Source organism: Salminus brasiliensis, chromosome 21 (genome assembly GCF_030463535.1).
Source record: "Salminus brasiliensis chromosome 21, fSalBra1.hap2, whole genome shotgun sequence".
Taxonomy (NCBI): domain Eukaryota; kingdom Metazoa; phylum Chordata; class Actinopteri; order Characiformes; family Bryconidae; genus Salminus; species Salminus brasiliensis.
Genome location: NC_132898.1, coordinates 30,423,364 through 30,444,631, shown reverse-complemented (window position 1 = coordinate 30,444,631; position 21,268 = coordinate 30,423,364). Strand labels below are relative to the sequence as shown.

Here is a 21,268-nt window from a genome sequence, read left to right as displayed (position 1 = left end):
CGCCGCCGCCGCCGCAAACCAACACAAGCTGATGAAGGGATTCAGCACTTAGACAACATAAGCACTAAGCAAATGCTCGGCTTATGGACACTGTCTGTGTGTGTGTGTGTGTGTGTGTGGGGCAAAACATCCGCACTGGGCGGTTTAGTCTGACTAACAGCAGAGAGGAAATAAACAGCCTGATCAAAAATCTAATTTAAATAAGGACACACAGTGCCATTTGATGAGAAGCACCAAAAAGAGACAACTCCAGTGCCAATAGCGCCCTCTTGTGAAAAAAACGTTCCTGCTAAATATGAGTGATTGAGTTTAAAACCAGGGGCTTACTCCAAGTTGCAGTGGTTAAGGCAGTTTTGCACTAGCTAGCGCAGCTTACAAATCTTCAGTGTTGGACAAAAGTATTGGGACACCTCCACGTTACATCTACAGGAGCTTTTATGACATTGTATTCTTAATCCACAGGCAGCTCTAACAGCAGCAGGTCTGGAGCTCTGCAGTTACTGAGTCAGTTGGAGACTTTTCTGCACTATGCTCCGAGCTCAGCACTCGGCCCTGACCCCGCTCTGTAACTTTACGTGGTCTGACAGACACAGAGTTGCTCTCTGCGGTTCCTAAATGCTTCCACTTTTCAATAATAACACTCACAGTTGACCAAGGAATGTCTTGGAGGGGGAAAAAAATCAAATTCACAGGGCTCCGAGGACTAATGAGCTGACACTATGATCTGAGGATTGCTGGTTCGAATCCCAGGGCAGCTGAAGTCTGAGCACAATTGGCCATGCTCCTTCGGTGGGTAGATGGAGCTCCCTCCCCACATCACTCCCAGTTCCATGCTGGCCAGCTCCGGCGCCTGTTAGCTGAGGTAAAGACCTGGCGCTTTCTGGACCCACCGGATGCACGTTCCCCCTCAAACTGATGCAGTCTGAGAAGTGTGTTGATTTCACCCTGCAGTTTTTACAATGCTATTTGGTGGGATAGGCTCTATGATTAACATGTTCTTTAGCACAAGAAGGACATTTTAGACATAGGCCTTGACTGCCTGATTTGGTGTAAGTGGAAAATTGTGCACTTAGACAACAAGCAATAAAAAGAGCAGCACAGGAGAATCGCAACGTGAAGCTTGATGCATTCTGGCCAGGATTGCTATCATCTTGCCACTTAAGCGCTCAATGAGATACTGTACCGCAAAGAGAGCAAGAAACCTGGCCTTTAGTGTCCTCTACACCCACTTCTGCTGGAGCTGCACTCCAAGAATAACCCTCACGTGTGATGGAGCGCATCTGTAAAGAGTGCATCAGTTAGCGGAGGCATGCTCAAGCATCAAAGTGGGCAATAAATCGGACGGCACAGTGAGCCGGCGCATCCCCTCTGCACTTACTGTAAAGAAAAAGCCAACAGAAGGCAGATGGAGGAGGTCTATAAAAATACATCTACTAGAAAAATGAACCTTACTACAAATGCACCAAAGATGATCCAATGCAGAGCAAGTAATGGGTGTATAATCGATGCAGTCAGGCAAAAACCTTGCATCTCTATCATGCAGACTTCAGCGTTTGTATTTTACATTCTGTCCAATAGAAATCCTCCAAAATAATCAAGTGTAATGCTACCTTTACATGTTGGTGGCAGACGGACCACGACAACTGGGATATTCTAATGATTTCAAAGGAAAATTGACAGAAGCCGCCGTCACTGTTAGCAGAACACTCCATCAATGCTTCGAATTTCCCCAACATTTGTTGTTACATCAACATCCATCAGTAACCAGCTTCTTCCTGGATAGGGTCGTGGTGGTTCCAGAGCCTTTCCATAATAAACGGGCATAAGGTCAGAACAGCTCCTGGACAGAGCACCAGTCAATCACAGGGTATAGCTTGCGCTGTAAGTTTGGCACATTTGGCCAAGTGTAAAAGCTGTGTTTGAGCCTGGGAGCAGTCCAGAGCACCGATCTCCTGTCCTGCTGAAATCAGTGGTCTGCGGTTTGCTTCTAATGATCTCCGGTGGGGCCTGCTGCTGGTGTGGAAGCTAACCGCTCCTGGTGCTGCATGTGGAGTTGGGTGATTGGTTAATTTTTGTCACGTGACTACTTCAAATTATTGCCTGCATGACTAAAAACAAATATAAATACCTGCTTCTACAAAAAAACAGCTCCTTGTTTGCAGGTGCTCCTGCATGGTAACAATGCCATGCTTTTCTGAAAGTGCTGTTCTTTGCCGCCTCTGAGTGTTTGTGCCCAAGGAAAATAATGAAAATCAATAAACGAATAATCTATTTAGCAAAAACGCAGAACCCAGAATCAGTCCTGGGTGCGAATAATTAAAAACAAAACAAACTAAAAAGCACCTTTAAACAGTCAATCAGGAAACAGGTGTATTTACAACACTTTCAGAACAAGAGTGGAAAACACCAGACACTCAACTATTAACAGCTGTTCCAATAATACCACATCAACACATGCAGCCGATGGTCTTGTACCGCTATGAAGGTATGGGCGCCACTAATTCATTCCAAAATGTGGGGTGTTCCTGGTATTCAGTGGTCAGAACTGACCTAAAGTGGTCCAAGAAAAAACAATGGAAGTCCCACCTCACTGCTTACAGGACCTTAAGGATCTGCTGCTTGGTTTGAGATACCACAGGACACCTTCAGGGGTCTCGTGTCTTGGAGGCACCCATGCCTTGATGGGTCAGCTGTTTTGGTGGCATAAGTGAGACCTACAAAATATGGCTGATTGGTGTATAACCATGTTGGACACAAAAAGCTTGTTTAAGGGCCGTAGAGAGGTTGGGAAAAGGTCACGTCAGATGCCGGCTCTTCAATCAACTGGCTTATTCGCTGCTTCACTGTATCTGCTGAGAGCCATCACATATCATTTTTTCCTACATCGCACTGCCCTGCCCATGAACCCCAAACTCAACACTTTCTCCCACACGCTGTCCTTCACTTTGTCATTTCGCAGCATGCTGAGTAAATAAGCAATCCGTCTTCATGAGAGCAAAAGATGACGTGGATGTGCAATCCTGTGCAGTTGGAGACCGAGAGGGTGCATGCTGGCAGTGATGCTCCTGAGTGAGCAGGATGGCAGGACAGCAGTGGAGGGTCTATTGAGGGGCACGGTAGACATGAGTCTACAGAATGCACACTGCTGTCTCAGCAGCCTGCAGCACAGGCCAGCGTGTAGTAAATATAGAGTCTGTGCCGTTATGCAATCTGTGCTGCTGAAAACAGCATAAGGAGGAGAAAGGGAAGAGAAAAATAGCAAGTGAGTGAGCCAGAGAGAGTGAGGGGGGTAATCGAAGGACGTGGTGATCTTCAGTTTTTGCTGATTTGTCGGCGTCAGAGAAAGTCAGCATCTGTTCTGCATCTCCAAAGTTCAGATTTAGAAGTTGGAGCATTTTCTTCTTCTCATCATCCAAGTAGCCTCATCCATATTTACTTATATTGAGGTCTGGACTCAATATTGTGTGAATCTGGGGTCAGTCCACTGTTCTGAGAACACCAGCAGCTTCAGCAGCGTCTGATTTGCAGATGTTCTTTCCGTCGGTTTCTTTTGTTCACTTTCAGATCCACGCCGCTGCCAGAAACACCTGTGGATGTCTTCAGATCTGAAACCAGATCTGCTCGTCTATCTCAAAAATGAAAGCTTGGTTGTGTTGTTTACTGGATGGGGCAGTGTTGGTGGTCCATCACTTTCTGTCCAGCTGTTATGGGTCCCAATTCTTCCTCTCCAATTCTCCAAAACATCTACTGACTGATGAATCAAGTCTACTTACTGACTGTTTTCACTTGGAATTACATAAATGAAGGATGGCCTGCTACCATTTACCTGTACTGAACCAGAAAAGCCTGGCTAATAATACTCCACCTGCCCCCTGCCTTTGAATGCTGTCACCATGTCTTTGTAAACAGCTGCTCAGGCAGGCTCAGAGTTTTGGAAGAGAACTGCAAGCGCATGACCTAGACACGTGCAGAGCACATGGCACAGCTGGGGCTCAAACCTGAATCTCAGAGATAGAGGTGTGATGCCCTAGAGGTGTGAGGCACTTATGTAAGCCTGCAACATCGCAAGCTGCACGAGGGGGTCAATAATAATAATAATAATAAACAGGAGAACAAATCCATGACCACTTGCAAGACGTTCATGAACACAGTTCTGAGTGTTCGCTGCAGTTTCACAGTAATGTACAATCAAGTCCTTGCGTTATCCATTACTTCATTAACTCACGAAAGCAGCCTGAGAAGCGGTTTGAGATAGCCATGCTATATTCTAACAGCTTCTTCCATTTCTTCACGGTAAATTGAACAGATATAAGACTGTTCTCTGTCCTGAGGAAATATCTGCTTAATATAACATTACTTTCACAGATGAGTTTTCTTATCAGAGATGTGAACCTGCAGTGGTGAAGAACTGGAGCAGCTCCAAGGGCTGGACTTGTGTCCAATTTGGTGAACTGATGAAGCCTCAAAGGGAAATATTAGCTAGTGTTAGTGTTTCTGATGCTACAGTAGCAAAAATGATCACATTTATATATAAAAGTAAAAATAAACTAAAACAATTTATTATAATATTATTAAATGTATTATATATTATTATTTTTTTATGTATTACCTTATTACTACAATGTTTTACCTTGATTACATTTAATTAGCTGCTCGGTTGGTTCAGTGTTTGAGTTTTCCATGTCCCTTCCATGTCATAGACCGGATGGGGTGGAGTCACATGACTACATACATGGTAGTATGTTTTTAAGGGGGCAGTACATGAACACAGTGAGGGTAAAGTATTAACAATAAATAAATAAATAAATAAATAAATAATTGACATGGACAATGGTATTCAAATTTCACTATAAGCAGATAACACCACCACCTTCCCTACGACCTATTGGAGTTTGATTCCCTGGCTGGGCAAGAACGCCACACTACACAATAAGAGTCCTTGGGGAAGCCTCCCAACACTACATTCTCCTACCTGTGTAACATAATTTAATTGCAAGTCCCTCTGGAGTGATTCACCCTGACTCACTTCCCGTATATAATTTCTGTGTGTGAATATGGCAGTTGGTCTTCACATCGTTTTGAAACTGACTGATTTATAATTAACAGGCCAATAGAAATGCCCTAATTTGCACTGAAAGTTAAGAAGATTGTACAGCTATTACCTGTACTCAGCCTCCTTTACTATAAACATGGGCAAGTAAAATTTGTCCAAAACACTCCTGCCATGTTTGGCCCATTGGTGGCAATAATTGCCATATTATCCATTATCCAACTTTCTGAATCAGGTGTGTCTGATCTATCCATTTTCGCCAACCAAGACTGACCTTTACCTGCTGCTCCGTGAGTCGCCTGCTGTTGCTCAGTCATGTTTACAGCGAGGCTTTGAGCTAACGCTAAGCTAAAGTTTAATTCCACCTTAATAAAAAAAACGCAGCAGTTCTGCTCTGCTGTTGAGATTTACACACCGTAACTGCAGCACTATTTAAGGTGGAATGGCCAGCATTGAAAGTCAACTTTAGCTTTTGCTTTAGCTGCTAACTGGTAACACAGCAGCTCTTTTTTTGGTTTGCTCACCAAAATATTGTCACAGTTTCAGAAAAGGTTGTTAAAAATGTAAATAAATAAATAAATGAGTTGGAGGATCGTGTCCATTAAATGGTGCCTAGAGGATGTCAGATGGCACTCTGCTACAGTAAACCTAAGGATCGGCAGTGGATCAGAACCTTAAGGGCAGATACTCGGCCCATTAAAACGACTGGATCGGCAGACATCCCTACTGGAATGGACAGTTTTCACATGCTGCAACAGCACCAACTAAACCCACCATTCAGAAGATGATGTATCCTAAGCTCAAAAACCCAACCCAACTCTAAATTGACCAGAGTCCAGAAGAAAAGCTCAAGTGTAAAAATGGCCTTAGTGGCAAGATCATCTTAACTGGTAGAGTGCATGATCAGGGATCGGCATTAGCCCATATTGAATATTTAATGACATCCCTTGACATGGCTGGTGACTTGACTGGCTGCATGGAAGGTCATTTGTATCATCATCATGATCATCATCATCATCATTTACTTAATTAAGCTTATACCTACATACATAACATAGCCTTACATCACTGCATTGCTGCATTTACACTCCTCACGTGAGCAATCTGAAAAACGTCAATGGTGTGGACATGCATGGAAAAACTGCTTCCAACACCATCCAAATATAGGTGAATGAGGCCTAAGACTACAGCTTGTAGCCCCAAGAAACTTGCTTCTAAATGGGACAGCGCAGCATCTGCAGAGTGTGCAATTCTCAAGCAACTCCCCGTGGCCTCGTTCGCTGTGATCGAGCCAGCGTCGAGCTATCTGCAGTCATCCACAGCTCAGCACTGCAGCTGAGGAAGAAGGAGCTTATATAACCCAAACCATCGCTCTCCCTCTCTCTGTGAGGCAAAAACAAAGCAGAGCTGGCAAGTGCAGTCAAACAATGGCAAGATTTTGCACGTTCTACCCATGACGCTAAATGTGGGCTGGTAGTCACATTCATGTCCTGCATAAACTTGGGCAGGGAAAAGTGCCGCAAGTACAACTTATGCAGGGACGAGTCAGCAAATTCAAGCTGGCTGACCGATCGATGCTTGCCCCATAAACAGCCTGCTTTCTTACACACACACACACACACACACAAAACTGTCTACACATGTCTTTCAGCCAGAACTTGAGGTTGAACATACTGAGCCAGCACCTTGGCGGTCAGTGTCTGGCACCTAATTAAAAATAAATCTGCCCATCAATAAGTCAGCAGTAGCTGCCCATTGCTGCAGCATCACCGTCATCAGCTCTCTTACGGTGTACCACACATAATACACTCTCTCTCACACACACACACACACTGAGCCACTCACTTGCACCTAAAGCCACTGGCCAGCTTCACCACGGCTGTGTTGAGAGAGACGATCCAGTCCAGGAGCCACATGGTGGGGGACGAAAGGGTGGGGCAGGACGAGGTAGCCAGAGCCAGAGTGATGACCAGGGTTGAGGTTCAACCTCCTTCTTTTCGTGTATTTCTCCCTATCCTGCTCTCTCTCAGAGAGGCTGACTGCGTGCTGACTGCCTGCTTCGGCACTACTGAGCACTACCGATGCAGAAAACGAGGAGATGAAGGCTAGGGGAGGGGAAGAGGAGGAGGAGGAGGAGGAGGAGGAGGAGGAGGAGGAGTGGACAGCACAAGAGGTAGAGGTTTGGAGAAGCAGAGGGAGGCGGTAGGTGGGGGAGCCAAACTTCCACTGGTCAGCAGACAGGAGGAATGACTTGGGCGGCATATGCAAAGTTAATAAGCTATTTAACCAAATACACAAACAGCACAGCTGCCTTGGAGTGTAATACTGGAGAACTGCCACCACAAGCTAATTTTCTAAATTCTTTTTGAAGACAGTAACCTTCCATAGAAGGTTGTGGAGACCAGAGTGACTGACTGTGAAGGTTCAAATCATCATAGCCAGACGACCATGTCTGAGCATCTTTGAAATGTCAAGGCTTGTGGAGTGCTCGCTTTCAGCAGCGGTGAGTATCTACCGTGAGTGGTTCGAGAGGGGACAAACCAGGAAGCGGCGACAGGGGGTTGGCCACCCGAGAGTCATCGATGGGCAACTGCAATAAAGACCTCAGTGCAGAATGCAAGAACTAGTATGTGCAACTTCTGAAGTGGAACATGTCTAGTATGCATACCATAAGGGCATACCATGGCACAAGATACAGAAATTTGATGACGGTAACAGGAGGGATGGGTCATGGCAGTCTGTCATGCTAACACCTGTCCACTGCTGAAAGTGCCAACAATGACTTAAACCTTAAAAGCTTGGAAGGAGTAGGAGTCTGATCCTTGCTGGTTCCACCCTGCAACATACAGGACTAAAAGAATCTGCTGTAACATCCTGGTGCCAGAAGCCATAGGGCACTTTCCGACATCTTGGTGGCACATGGAGAACAGCATATTAGACGTGAATATTGTACACAGGCTCCCTAACATCTCAGTGACTTTTAAAACAATCATTTCAAAAATAATAATATTTACATTTCCACACTGTATTGAACGCTACTTACTAAGTACATTCTTTACTAGGTATTTCGCACTGAACCATTCAGTAAAGATTTAAGGTCAGCTATGCAGTGTGTCAGATGTGGCGGATGGTTCAAAACACAGCCATACCACACAGAACTAGGGATGTCCTGATCAGATCCAGGCGTTTTTAATGGATTGGTTATCATGTTTTTCAAGCCCCGTCCACTTTCTAGCCTCAGCTTGGTCCTCTACGCACAAATAACACACAAGATTCTCAGCAAAGAAATTGAAAACTACCCTAAATGCCGATGCCGAAAGCAAGCAGCAGTGCATTAGTGTGACCAGTGCACCTTGTGACAAATGGAACATGTCTAGCATGCACTGAGGTGAACTCCGAATAAAGGTGCCTGTTAGCCTATTAGTTATCTGCTGGTCTACTTGGTCAGCAGACCTAGATGTTGACATCTTTTCAGTTTACACAAAAACATGGTTCTTGGTAGCATATGTTTAGTTTGGTTTCAGGCCGTTTACTTAATACACAAACGAATGACTGGACACACCTATGCCCACAGTGCAAGCAAGCAACTCAATGGTGAGGGATTCTTCTACGAGCAATGAAACGATTCTTAACTTGGTGCAGAATTAGATTTTTTTTTGTGGGAATATTAAGTATATACAGGGAAGGGGGGGGGGGGGGGGGGGGTCAACTTGCATCAGATGTGGTGCGCCCCAAAGAGAGCGAGAGAGGGGCACGGGCCTCGCCGTCTGCCAGAAAGCAGCCTTACATAACAGCCCTCCTCAGGGCCGCAGGCTCAGCCGTCCAGCCTCAAAAAAGGAAATGAGAGGAACAAGCAAACACAAACACACACACAGACACTCCCAGAGGTGCATGAGCAGCACTGGGCTTCACTGATCATCAGCCAGGCCCTGCATCCCAAATTCAGACACTATTTTGGGCCGTCCCGACTCTACAGACTCTGCTGTGGCCCCGAATCCACCACTGCTTAACACTGAAAACAGTAAATCTGGCATTGGATAACTAATGCAAATGTATCATAAAATAATATAGTAAAACTCAATATGATGATGATGCAAAATCATTGTTACCCACATTAAATTGCTATCATCATTTTGGAGGGGGAGATAGAAGGGCATCCTACCCACCAATTATGCTCTCTGCACTGGTGAGGACAGGATGTTGGATGATCACAACCTCACCCCACACCGAGTACAGTACTGGATGGAGTACCATCCATCATCCTAGAGTCCACAGTTCCACAGCTCAATGCCGGGTGGCTTTATAACCCTGTAGCCCACGTCTGGCATTAGGTACGGTACTAATGGGTTCATATAGTCCTACTCCTACTATTGGCAGTACTTCTCTACAGGGACTAGACAAGCTGTGTGTGTGTGTACGCCGCATTAGCACATCTGTATCAGCAATGGGTGCAACTGAATGTAGCTGAATGCATTCATTAGAATGGGTGTCCAAAAACATTTGGACATATAGCATATGCAGTGTGCATGTTTTCACACTGATTAACCAACAGCAGCACCAAGACAAGTTCATTTCACAGAAGATAATGGGGCAAAAGGAAATTCTGATGTGCACCCAGTGATGGAAGCTGACTCGGTAATCCCGCTACACGAGGAAAGATTAGCGGAGCGTGCAGGTGTGTGTGCGGCATGATGGCGGCGAGGCACAGAGCGGGTAATCGAGCCGACAGTTCCATCAATAATTGGCAGGGCTTTGCTGGGCGATATGAACGGCCATGCAGTGCTGGGACATACTCCAGCTCCACAGAAAACAACAGCTTCGCTCAGAGCACTCAGAAAGTTTTTGTAGTGTGGATGCTGTGACGTGAAGTTTCAAATATATACAGTAGCTATGACTCTTATTTAACGAACAGTGTTAGGGAGTGTTATTATTTACTGCAGGGGTGACAAATCATGCTTTGAGACCCCCCCCCTCCTTCTCCTCCTCCTCTTCCTCCTCATCCTCCTCTTGTGGACTGAGGTGGTAGAGTAATTCAGAGTAATTTTACATGAATATAAATACAAGGACTGTAAAACATTTACATTTACGGCATTTAGCAGACGCTCTTATCCAGAGCGACTTACAAAGTGCTTTGCTATTTACCCAAGAAAAGCCTTAGCTAGTTAGAATAGACTAATAATACAAAAGATACCTCCAAGCTTAGACATTACTAAACACAATACAATAAGGAGACCATAGAACTATTCGCCCAAGTACTCTCTGAAGAGGTGGGTCTTCAGTCTGCGTTTGAAGACAGCGAGCGACTCGGCCGTTCGGACACCCAGGGGCAGCTCGTTCCACCACTTTGGTGCAAGGACAGAAAAAAGCCTGGACGCTTGTCTTCCGCGGATTTTGAGGGATGGCGAGTCGAGCCGAGCCGTACTTGAAGCTCGAAGGGCTCTTGGTGCGGATCGGCTTTTGACCATTGCCATCAGATACGGAGGGGCTGGTCCGTTCTTGGCTTTGTAGGCCAGCATCAGGGTTTTAAATCTGATGCGGGCAGCAGCTACAGGAAGCCAGTGGAGAGAACGCAGCAGTGGAGAGACATGGCTACATTTTGGGACGTTGAAGACGACCTGTGCCGCTGCATTCTGGATGAGTTGCAGGGGCCTGATGGTGCGCAGAGGGAGACCAGCCAGAAGAGAGCTGCAGTAGTCAAGTCTGGAAGTGACGAGAGACTGAACAAGGACCTGGGTGGCCTCTCTAGAGAGGAAGGGTCGAATTCTCCGGATGTTGTACAGTACAACAACAGTAACGCCATTCTCCCCAATACAGTTATTGGAGCATCACAGCGATTTCCAAGCTGCTATTTTAAGGTAAAATAGTTATATAGTGTAGCTTTAATGGAAGTTAAATTACTAGTGGTGGCTTTCACTTCTCCACTTTATCCCAGGTAGGTACAGCCTTTCTTACAGATTGATATTAAATCTGACTGTACAGTGCGCTGTTATGAAGCATAGTAGTTAACCACATCATATGGTACACCATCCTAATTACACTGTGGTTTATGTGGTATATACGTTCCCACAACACCTGTGCAATTCAGGAAACCTGCTTCTTGTGGTAATAAAAGACAACCTACTTCTTGCCAGGCTTTTTCGGCTTGGTCCTTTTCTTCCTCGCCTGGAGCGCAAGCACTGTTGTGACAAAAACAAAAAACATAAAACAGGAAGAAATATTGACCATGATCAAAGATAATGAATTTACTCAATATTGGTCAAATCTGAAGATATTTTAACATCAATATAATATTAATATTACGTTATTATGAAAAAAAAAACATGAACACACTCATCTTAGCAATCTATAGTGCTTTGAAAAGTCAGTCTTGGACTAATGGCTTTAGCCTGTGATTCTTATTAAGTGTGAGTCTCCCAGGGCAAGTACTTCAGGAGATTTCAGGAAGATTGCACTTTGAGAAAAAGGGTGATGCTGGACACTACAGGATTCTGGCAGCTTTATGTTTAAGTCTTTTACAGTTTATAGCCACCTTTTTCTCAATAAGCCATCTGACTATTATTAACACAGCACTTCACTGTGGCGTTTCCACACCTAGTTTGGCAATTTCAAGAGTGTTGCCTCCTTTTTATAGGAGTCTCATGAACAGTTTATTATGTTAAATCATTGGAGACACTGTTTATTTAGGCTAAAATGGTGTTGGGAAACAAATTTAGTAGGAATGTATGCTTATAATACTAACTTCCACAATAATTATGCACACACCAGACTGTATGTAGTCAAGATAAGATAAGATAAGATAATCCTTCATTAGTCCTGCAGAGGGGAAATTCTCGTTTCTCTACCCATTTCTTAACAAAGTTGTAGAAGTTGTCCAAACGTCCTCACTCCTTAACCCAGTCCATCTCTGGATCCTAAACATCCTCAACTCCTTACTCCCCTCAATCACTGGACCCTAAACGTCCCCACTCCCCCTCCATCCCTGGACTCTAAACGTCCCCACTCCCCCTCCATCACTGGATCCTGAATGCCCTTAACTTCTCACTCCCCTCCATCAGTGGACCCTGAACACCCTCACACCCCTCCATCCCTGGACCCTAAACGTCCCCACTCCCCCTCCATCACTGGACCCCGAACGTCCCCACTACCCCTCCATCCCTGGACCCTAAACGTCCCCACTCCCCCTCCATCCCTGGACCCCGAACGTCCCCACTCCCCTCCATCACTGGACCCTGAACGCCCTTAACCCCTCACTCCCCTCAATCAGTGGACCCTGAACACCCTCACTCCCCTCAATCAGTGGACCCTGAACACCCTCACTCCCCTCCATCCCTGGACCCTAAACGTCCCCACTCCCCCTCCATCACTGGACCCCGAACGTCCCCACTCCCCCTCCATCCCTGGACCCTAAACGTCCCCACTCCCCCTCCATCCCTGGACCCCGAACGTCCCCACTCCCCTCCATCAGTGGACCCTGAACACCCTCACACCCCTCCATCAGTGGACCCTGAACACCCTCACTCCCCTCCATCACTGGACCCTGAACGTCCTCAATCCTGAACTTTCCCACTCCTCAACCCCTTCCATCAATGCCCCCTGAACTTCCTCACTTCACCATTAGACGAGCAGTGTGGTATCTCGCCGGTGTGTTGTGTTGTGTTGTGTTGTGGTGTGGCATCTCGCCGGTGTGTTGTGGTGTGGTGTGTTGTGTTGTGGTGTGTGGTGGTGTGGTGTGGTGTGTTGTGGTGTGGTGTGGTGTGGTATCTCGCCGGTGTGTTGTGGTGTGTTGTGTTGTGGTGTGGTGTGGCATCTCGCCGGTGTGTTGTGGTGTGGTGTGTTGTGTTGTGTTGTGGTGTGGTGTGTTGTGGTGTGGTGTGGCATCTCGCCGGTGTGTTGTGGTGTGTTGTGTTGTGTTGTGGTGTGGCATCTCGCCGGTGTGTTGTGGTGTGGTGTGTTGTGTTGTGGCATCTCGCCGGTGTGTTGTGGTATGTTGTGTTGTGGTGTGGTGTGGTGTGGTGTGTTGTGGTGTGGTGTGTTGTGGTGTGGTGTGTTGTGGTGTGGTGTGTTGTGGTGTGGCATCTCGCCGGTGTGTTGTGGTGTGTTGTGTTGTGGTGTGTTGTGGCATCTCGCCGGTGTGTTGTGTTGTGTTGTGTTGTGGTGTGGCATCTCGCCGGTGTGTTGTGTTGTGTTGTGTTGTGGTGTGGTGTGTTGTGTTGTGGTGTGTGGTGGTGTGTTGTGGTGTGTTGTGGTGTGTTGTGGCATCTCGCCGGTGTGTTGTGTTGTGTTGTGGTGTGGTGTGGCATCTCGCCGGTGTGTTGTGTTGTGTTGTGGCATCTCGCCGGTGTGTGGTGTGGTGTGTTGTGGTGTGTTGTGGTGAGGTGTGGTGTGGTGTGGTGTGGCATCTCGCCGGTGTGTGGTGTGGTGTGGTGTGTTGTGGTGTGGTGTGTTGTGGTGTGGTGCGTTGCGGTGTGTGGTGTGGTGTGGTGTGGTGCGGTGCGTTGCGGTGTGTGGTGTGGTGTGGTGCGTTGCGGTGTGTGGTGTGGTGTGGTGTGGTGCGTTGCGGTGTGGTGTGGTGCGTTGCGGTGTGTGGTGTGGTGTGGTCTGATGTGGTGTGGAGTTGTGGTGTGGAGTTGTGGTGTGTTGTGGTGTGTTGTGGTGTGGAGTTGTGGTGTGTTCTGATGTGTTGTGGTGTGGTGTGGTGTGGTGCGGTGTGTTGTAGTGTGGTGTGTTGTGGTGTGTTGTGGTGTGGCATCTCGCCGGTGTGTTGTGGTATGTTGTGTTGTGGTGTGGTGTGGTGTGTTGTGGTGTGGTGTGTTGTGTTGTGTTGTGGTGTGGTGTGGTGTGTTGTGGTGTGGCATCTCGCCGGTGTGTTGTGGTGTGTTGTGTTGTGGTGTGTTGTGGCATCTCGCCGGTGTGTTGTGTTGTGTTGTGTTGTGGTGTGGTGTGGCATCTCGCCGGTGTGTTGTGTTGTGTTGTGGTGTGGCATCTCGCCGGTGTGTGGTGTGGTGTGTTGTGGTGTGTTGTGGTGTGTTGTGGTGTGGTGTGGTGTGGTGTGGTGTGGCATCTCGCCGGTGTGTGGTGTGGTGTGTTGTGGTGTGGTGTGTTGTGGTGTGGTGCGTTGCGGTGTGTGGTGTGGTGTGTTGTGTTGTGGTGTGGTGCGTTGCGGTGTGTGGTGTGGTGTGGTGCGGTGTGCGTTGCGGTGTGGTGTGGTGTGGTGCGTTGCGGTGTGCGGTGTGGTCTGATGTGGTGTGGAGTTGTGGTGTGGAGTTGTGGTGTGTTGTGGTGTGATGTGGTGTGATGTGGTGTGGAGTTGTGGTGTGTTGTGGTGTGGTGTGGTGTGGTGCGGTGTGTTGTAGTGTGGTGTGTTGTAGTGTGGTGTGTTGTAGTGTGGTGTGTTGTAGTGTGGTGTGGTGTGGAGTTGTGGTGTGATGTGGTGTGTTGTGGTGTGTTGTGATGTGATGTGGTGTGTTGTGATGTGGTGTGGTGTGTTGTGGTGTGGAGTTGTGGTGTGTTGTGGTGTGATGTGTTGTGATGTGGTGTGGTGTGGAGTTGTGGTGTGGAGTTGTGGTGTGGTGTGGTGTGGTGCGGTGTGTTGTAGTGTGGTGTGTTGTGGTGTGTTGTAGTGTGGTGTGTTGTAGTGTGGTGTGTTGTAGTGTGGTGTGGTGTGGAGTTGTGGTGTGATGTGGTGTGTTGTGGTGTGATGTGGTGTGTTGTGGTGTGTTGTGATGTGTTGTGGTGTGTTGTGATGTGATGTGGTGTGTTGTGATGTGGTGTGGTGTGGTGTGGAGTTGTGATGTGATGTGGTGTGGTGTGGTGTGTTGTAGTGTGGTGTGTTGTAGTGTGGTGTGGTGTGGAGTTGTGGTGTGTTGTGATGTGATGTGGTGTGTTGTGATGTGATGTGGTGTGTTGTGGTGTGGAGTTGTGATGTGTTGTAGTGTGGTGTGTTGTGATGTGGTGTGTTGTGGTGTGTTGTGGTGTGGTGTGTTGTAGTGTGGTGAGGTGTAGTGTGGTGAGGTGAGGTGTGGTGAGGTGTAGTGTGGTGAGGTGAGGTGTGGTGTGGTGTGTTGTGATGTGGTGTGTTGTGGTGTGTTGTAGTGTGGTGAGGTGTAGTGTGGTGTGTTGTAGTGTGGTGTGTTGTAGTGTGGTGTGGTGAGGTGTGGTGTGTTGTAGTGTGGTGTGGTGAGGTGTGGTGTGGTGTGTTGTAGTGTGGTGTGGTGAGGTGAGGTGTGGTGTGGTGTGGTGTGTTGTAGTGTGGTGTGTTGTAGTGTGGTGTGTTGTAGTGTGGTGTGTTGTAGTGTGGTGTGTTGTGGTGTGATGTGGTGTGTTGTAGTGTGGTGTGGTGTGTTGTGGTTGTCAGATCATGTCATTTTTAGCTGCTGTCCACCTGAGCTGGATAAACATCAGCTTGTACATCTGAGCAACTGTGTCTGACCCCCAATTTAGTTCTTCCTCACCTTTGTTCAAATTGTTATTGTTTACTGAGTTTTCTTAACTATAGCTGGGTTATTTTTCACCTACTCTTAAAACAATAGTTAAACCTTGAGCCCTGAACATTTTACACGTTATCCCCATGGTAACGTAGAATAAACGTTCATTTATTAGCTAGCTCCCTAACACGTAGCTAGGTGAGCTATGCTAGCTAGCTAAACTCCCCACCACACACTTTGACAGTTAGGGTAAGTATCCTAGCTAAAAGTAAACGAAATATCCACTTAGTAACAACAGATTTATACATTTTATCCACTCCGTTAATCGTCCACACGCCTAAAATCAGCGGCTAACTCAGTTAGCCGTTAGCATCACCGAATAAAGCTGTTTAATGCTCAGTGTATACGCTCATATTTCGAAAAATCACTAGCTAAGTGCTTTAGCGTCAAGCTGCGGACTTTGTCAAATTATACTTATATATATTCCCCGATTTATAGAGTATAATACTCTGTTTATCGGTCGCTAGCTCCGTTAGCGAGTTAGCCTGTTAGCTGCCGCTGCACAGTGCGCGTGTGTGTGGCGCGCGCGACACAGCAGCAGCAGCAGCAGCATGGACTATTGTTCAGCTCAGTGGGACAGTGGTGCTCTTTGTGCTGACGATAACAGCGCTCCTACAAACACAACTGTACTGCAGTCCCGATCCCCTTGTTTTCGGAGGGTCGCTCCGACGTTTAGTTCAATGGTTCTGATTTCATTTGCTCACCTTTTCTTTCCATGCTGAAATTATCAGCTACCGGCTCGGCGGCGTGTAGGGCGACCAACTTCAGGCGCATGCGCAGTTCATCCAAAACTTCCACACTCCAACACACCCGGGGTGCTCACAGCTGGAGCAGGGGTGCAGAGCTCGTTAACTCAAACGAAAGCCCATAGCAGCCTAGAAATATTCAAATTAATTAATAATATTACACGTAAGAAGATATATTAAAATACAATAAGAAGTTAAATTAAATAATTCTCAATAATAAAGTCAACCCTGTACAGTCATAAATTAACAAAGGCCTTAATGTCACAGACAATTATTTATTTAATCATTTCTTAAGTTAATATTGTATTAAACTCCACAATTACTATAACATTAAAACTACAGACCGGTAAAGTTAATAGCATTGATTGTATGGTTATAATAGCACCTGTCAAAGAATGGACTCCTCTGGAAGTGTTGTGCTGGAGGCAGGAATAATAATAATAATTATTATTAATAATAATAATAAGGCAAGTGTAAGAGCCTGGCTTAGGCACATGTTTTCTGTTTCAGCACAGCCATGAGAAGACTCCATCCAGTCTCCTCCACCCCTGCCTTTTCTGTTTTCCACTTCATCCCGCATCCGCAGCCAGTCTTCTAGCTGCTCATTGGCATCTTCAGACCTCTGGATAGGTTCTATCAGGGTGGTGTTTTCACTCGTTCTAATTCATGCTCTGAAATCATTCTTTTTCTATGAAAGGATCCTCTAATAATATCGTTCAGGCCCTGCCCCAAGCTCTGCTTTCTGTCAATCAGGCGTTTCTCCTTGGGCCTTCCATCGTCTTTGCCCCACAAACCAGTTTTTTAAGGGGTTTCTCAGTAAAGGCAGTGTTAGAGATGTCTGTATAGAGCCATGATAACTTGATAGTGGTTCTTTGCCTCGTTAAAACCATATACAAGGTAAATAGCTTGGTAATTGTTCATTAAAGAACATATACATAATAAAAAATAAACTTTATAGCTCACTAGCCCTCCATATCATACGATTCTATAGAAAACACGGCTCTTACTAATCTGGACTCAGTACAGAGGAGTATATTTTAAGCCCAAATGAAATCTTGTCATTTATATATTAAGACCCATATTCTATTCCATATTTTCTACTTTAGCTTTGTGTGTCTTTTTCATTATCAGTCTAATAGCGCCATCTAGTGGTAAAACCCAAGTGCCATAACAGGCCAACTTTGTACAAAATCTCCCCAAATACCCCATTAACCACTACATGGAGAGCTGAATAGTATTTCAGATGATGAAATAGTGCTTACTAGAAATGCAACATGATGCAATATGAACTCTGTCCAAAAGTTTGTAGACGCCAGGTTGTCTGGCCAGGGTTTCTTCTGAAATTAGGGGTATTCACAGGGAATTGATCCCCTCTTTTATGTAGTAAGAGCCTTTACATTTCTGACTGGGCTGTTGGAACATTGCTGTGAGGATTTGATTGCATTCAGCCACAACAGCACTATTAAAGTCAGGTAGTGATGTCGGAGCAGTTCTGGATCACAAACTCCACTTATCAGTTTTCTTATAGAGATTATACAAACTGGACCCATGTGGGAGCAGTGCATGCACTTTAACGTAGCTTCTGGATATATAGGCTTCCCAGTATGATGTGATTAATCATTAAACTATATGACTGTCAGGGGTCAGTGCTGCTTCCATGAGCATCGCCAAAGCAGCTCTTCAGTGCTTCGGATCCTAGAGGGAGGATCTGTGCAGGTAGAATTCAAGTGCAACTAGTTAAGAAGTTATGCTTATTAATGAAACAAAGGAACGACAGGACGCATTATGTTGAAAAATAATTGCCTTTATTTTACTACCAGTGGTTATTTACAGGTCGTCACCTGCTCTGACTGATGAATGAGCCGAATGTGTTGCATGCTCAAAAGGACTCGAGTTCCTCTCGTGTTGTAAATAACATGCAAAAATAACATGAGAATAATTCAATTAAATAAATCATAAAGAAAATCACCCCAGGCGGATCCCGTGGCCACATGGTCATGGAAATCCTGCTGCTAATTTGACCAGTTTTGTGATTTGCACAGAAAGCTGCAAACATACAAACAGGCATACACTCCCTCACGCCTACAAAGTCATGCTGAAAACAGAGGAAGTATTGCTGAATAAAATAATTAAAGTGATAATATATACTCAATGGAAATCACTCTAAAACAAATCTTAAACAGTAGAACTAATACAATAATAAGTTAGTTGCTGGCACGGTTTACTGTATTTCCAAAAAACAACCAAACAGAAAAAGAAAAGAAAAGAAAATACACACAATGGGTCTTCTTCTAGTTTGGGGGAGCTAACATGATGGGATCATGCTCGGTTTTTGGCTCAGATAGAGACGGACAGGGTTTTCTCCAGCAGCACCGACACCTTTTCTATATACCAGCGAAATAAGGAGCATTGGGTTGTGCACATTATCGGGGAAAATAATAAACATCTAATAATAAAAGGGGTTAATAAACATCTGGATGAAGGATTATCTCACTGCAATGGACCAAGAAGTGCCACTCATACTGGAGTGAGCTGCTTAAAAGGGAATACTCCGGTGGTTTTCGGCCTTCGACCTTTATCTGCTACACCTGAAAAGCACGCGACTGATTGCCACGGACCATAATGTTGACCATCTCTGGCCTAGAACTCTCTTGTAATGAAGGCCAATGGGGAGATGTGAAGCAGTTGCCCACTGACTTCTACTGTAAGCATGTATTGTGTCAATAGGTTTTGACACTGTCGCAGGTGGGGTAAAGTAGTCGGTAAGGCTGGGCAAGCACACCACACTACACCAGAAAGTTGAGTCTTTGGGCAAGACTTCCAACCCTCACTCGTCTACCTCTGTAACATGATTGAAGCCTAAGTCACTCTGGATAAGAGAATCAGCCACAAATGTAAATAGTAAGATGGAGGGAAAAAAAAATATTCCGTTAACTCTCCAAAGACTCAGCAAAATTGTCGAAAATCGTCCACCCCTCCATTCGAGCAATGGTCTCTATTTAAATCCAGAAATTTCTATAAATAATAAGTTAAATTACAGCAAGAACAAAAAAATCCTAATAAAACCTACAGAGCTCCAGCACTCACAGTGCTTGGACCCCTAAAAAAGGAGGGGTAGCCAGGCTATGAGGGCAGGGGGTCAGCTATTAATCTAAGATGCAACCAGGATCAGAACAAACACAGGAGGACACATTTTAGGCCATAAGACATGTACAACAAAATTAAGTAGAAATGACCGTCAAGCATACACTCCATCACATCAGTCACCCTTTTGCTTACGTGTACGTCTAGCACTACTAGAGTAATTACTTAGAACGTATGGTACACACTTAAAAAGCGTGTTTCAAAGGGTTCTTTGAGCAATGCTATAGAAGAACCACTGCTGGTCCCATGAAGAACTATGGTCATAATACAGATGTGTGAAGACTATGAGTGTGAAGAAGTTCTCGTCACTTGACGTGAAGGTTTTCTTCACCAAACATGGTACCAAAAAAATGAACAAACCAAAAGTGGTTCTTCTATGGTATCCCTCAAGTAACCATCTGAAGCACCTCTCTTTTTAAGAGCGTATGGCAGTGGAAGGACATTTCCGATTGCTCTTCTGCTATTTGATTAGGAGATACAGGGGGCAGCACTGAGCTGACAGATATGTGGACATAAGCTCCTCCTACTCCAAATTAGCATTACATACAATTACAATTTACATTCTCGCTGATCAGATTAGCGCCACAGTTCAGGCATCCACATTCAGAGCAGCAACACTTGACTGCCTCACACAAATGTTGCTGCGCAATATTATTTATTTACAAGTGTATCATTTTATTTACATCACTAAAAACACATCTAATATGTCTGTGATTTAAAGAGCGTCTCGCGTCTTGCGGCCGTTGTTACTGTACAGGCTAAAAGCAGTGGTAGGTTCAAAGGTAGATTGGAGCTCTGGGAAGCAATAAGCAATAAAACTACAGGCCAAACGTTTTGGATACTGGTAGACTGAAGATATGATTGCCCCCACCGCCCCCTCCTTCCCCCTTTCTCCCCCAAGATTTAAATACATATGTAAATATTAAAAAAGAAAGAAAACAGCAAGAGAAAGAGAAATAAATGACTAAATAATACTCTACATTCTCTGCATCCTTCTCTACATCATAGTGGAGGTGTGCATGTGTGTGTGTGCTCGTGTGTGTGTGTGTGTGTGTGTGTGTGTGTGTGTTCTCTTTTTCCTCCGTCCACAAACAGCACAGCATGTGTGAGGGGAGATATAAGTCTCTGAACTTCAGGAAGCCGGTACTGAAAGATGGCACAGGCACTTTAAAGGAACAGTCTGACCAAAAACACTGTGATTAACAATCAATGAAAGCTAGCCAGCTAGTTAGCATGAGCAAATGTTGGCCAATGCTAAGTAGCTCCTATGAGCTTTCATTCATGATTAGCAACAGTGGAATTTTTGGTCAATTTGTTCCTTTAACATCACGTTGCGTGTGTTATCCCGTTTAGAGGAGGGGGGCGGCGAGGCGATGAACCCTGCGGTCCCTCTACGGCGGGAAGTGGGTGCGGCAGCACCTCAGGACTCCATCTCGTCTCCATCGAACACCGGCGGCTCAAAGCTAAGCACCTCCTCATAGGTCAGCCCTACAGAAGAGAGCAGGGTCCTGATATTAGAACTTTTAGAAATTTCTGTTTAAGCCTGGTCCTGGAGATCTACCACCCTGAAGAGCAAGACTACAGACCATCTGGCCTCGAGAACCTGATTCAAGAGACAATGGACAGACTTACTTTTCCACTCCTCAATGTCCAGCTCTCGGCTCTCAAAGCTCTGGTCGTACGGATCAGCCTCTGGCTCGTCGTCTGGGTCATGGTACTGTGCAAAGTACGGGTGGGCCAGGGCCTCCGAAGCTGTGATCCGCTTATCTGTGTCCAGAACCAGCATCTTCTCCAGGAGGTCTACAGCTAAGCAGCAAGATAATAAGAGAAACCATGAACATGTA

The 21,268-nt window shown here is 45.7% G+C and overlaps 2 protein-coding genes across 4 annotated transcripts in view; both read right to left on the bottom strand.

Annotated features, from left to right (window-relative positions):
• Window positions 1–16,295, bottom strand: part of srpk1b (SRSF protein kinase 1b) — a 47,534-nt gene extending 31,239 nt beyond the window's left edge. The window contains exons 1-2 of one of the 2 annotated variants that reach the window (XM_072665398.1): window positions 16,239–16,295; window positions 11,172–11,226 (exon numbers count right to left, since the gene is read on the bottom strand). In XM_072665398.1, the coding sequence (XP_072521499.1) occupies window positions 11,172–11,226; window positions 16,239–16,251 (68 nt within the window). In that variant the 5' untranslated portion in view covers window positions 16,252–16,295. Of the gene's footprint in view, window positions 1–6,895; window positions 7,104–11,171; window positions 11,227–16,238 lie in introns of those variants that run through there. The other variant, XM_072665397.1, reaches the window with a different exon arrangement.
• A 4,008-nt stretch (window positions 16,296–20,303) lies between these two features.
• mapk14b (mitogen-activated protein kinase 14b) overlaps window positions 20,304–21,268 on the bottom strand; it is a 30,960-nt gene continuing 29,995 nt past the window's right edge. For both annotated transcript variants that reach the window (XM_072665633.1, XM_072665632.1), the window contains exons 11-12: window positions 21,057–21,230; window positions 20,304–20,912 (exon numbers count right to left, since the gene is read on the bottom strand). In XM_072665633.1, coding sequence (XP_072521734.1) covers window positions 20,845–20,912; window positions 21,057–21,230 — 242 coding nt within the window. In that variant the 3' untranslated portion in view covers window positions 20,304–20,844. The remainder of the gene's footprint in view (window positions 20,913–21,056; window positions 21,231–21,268) is intronic.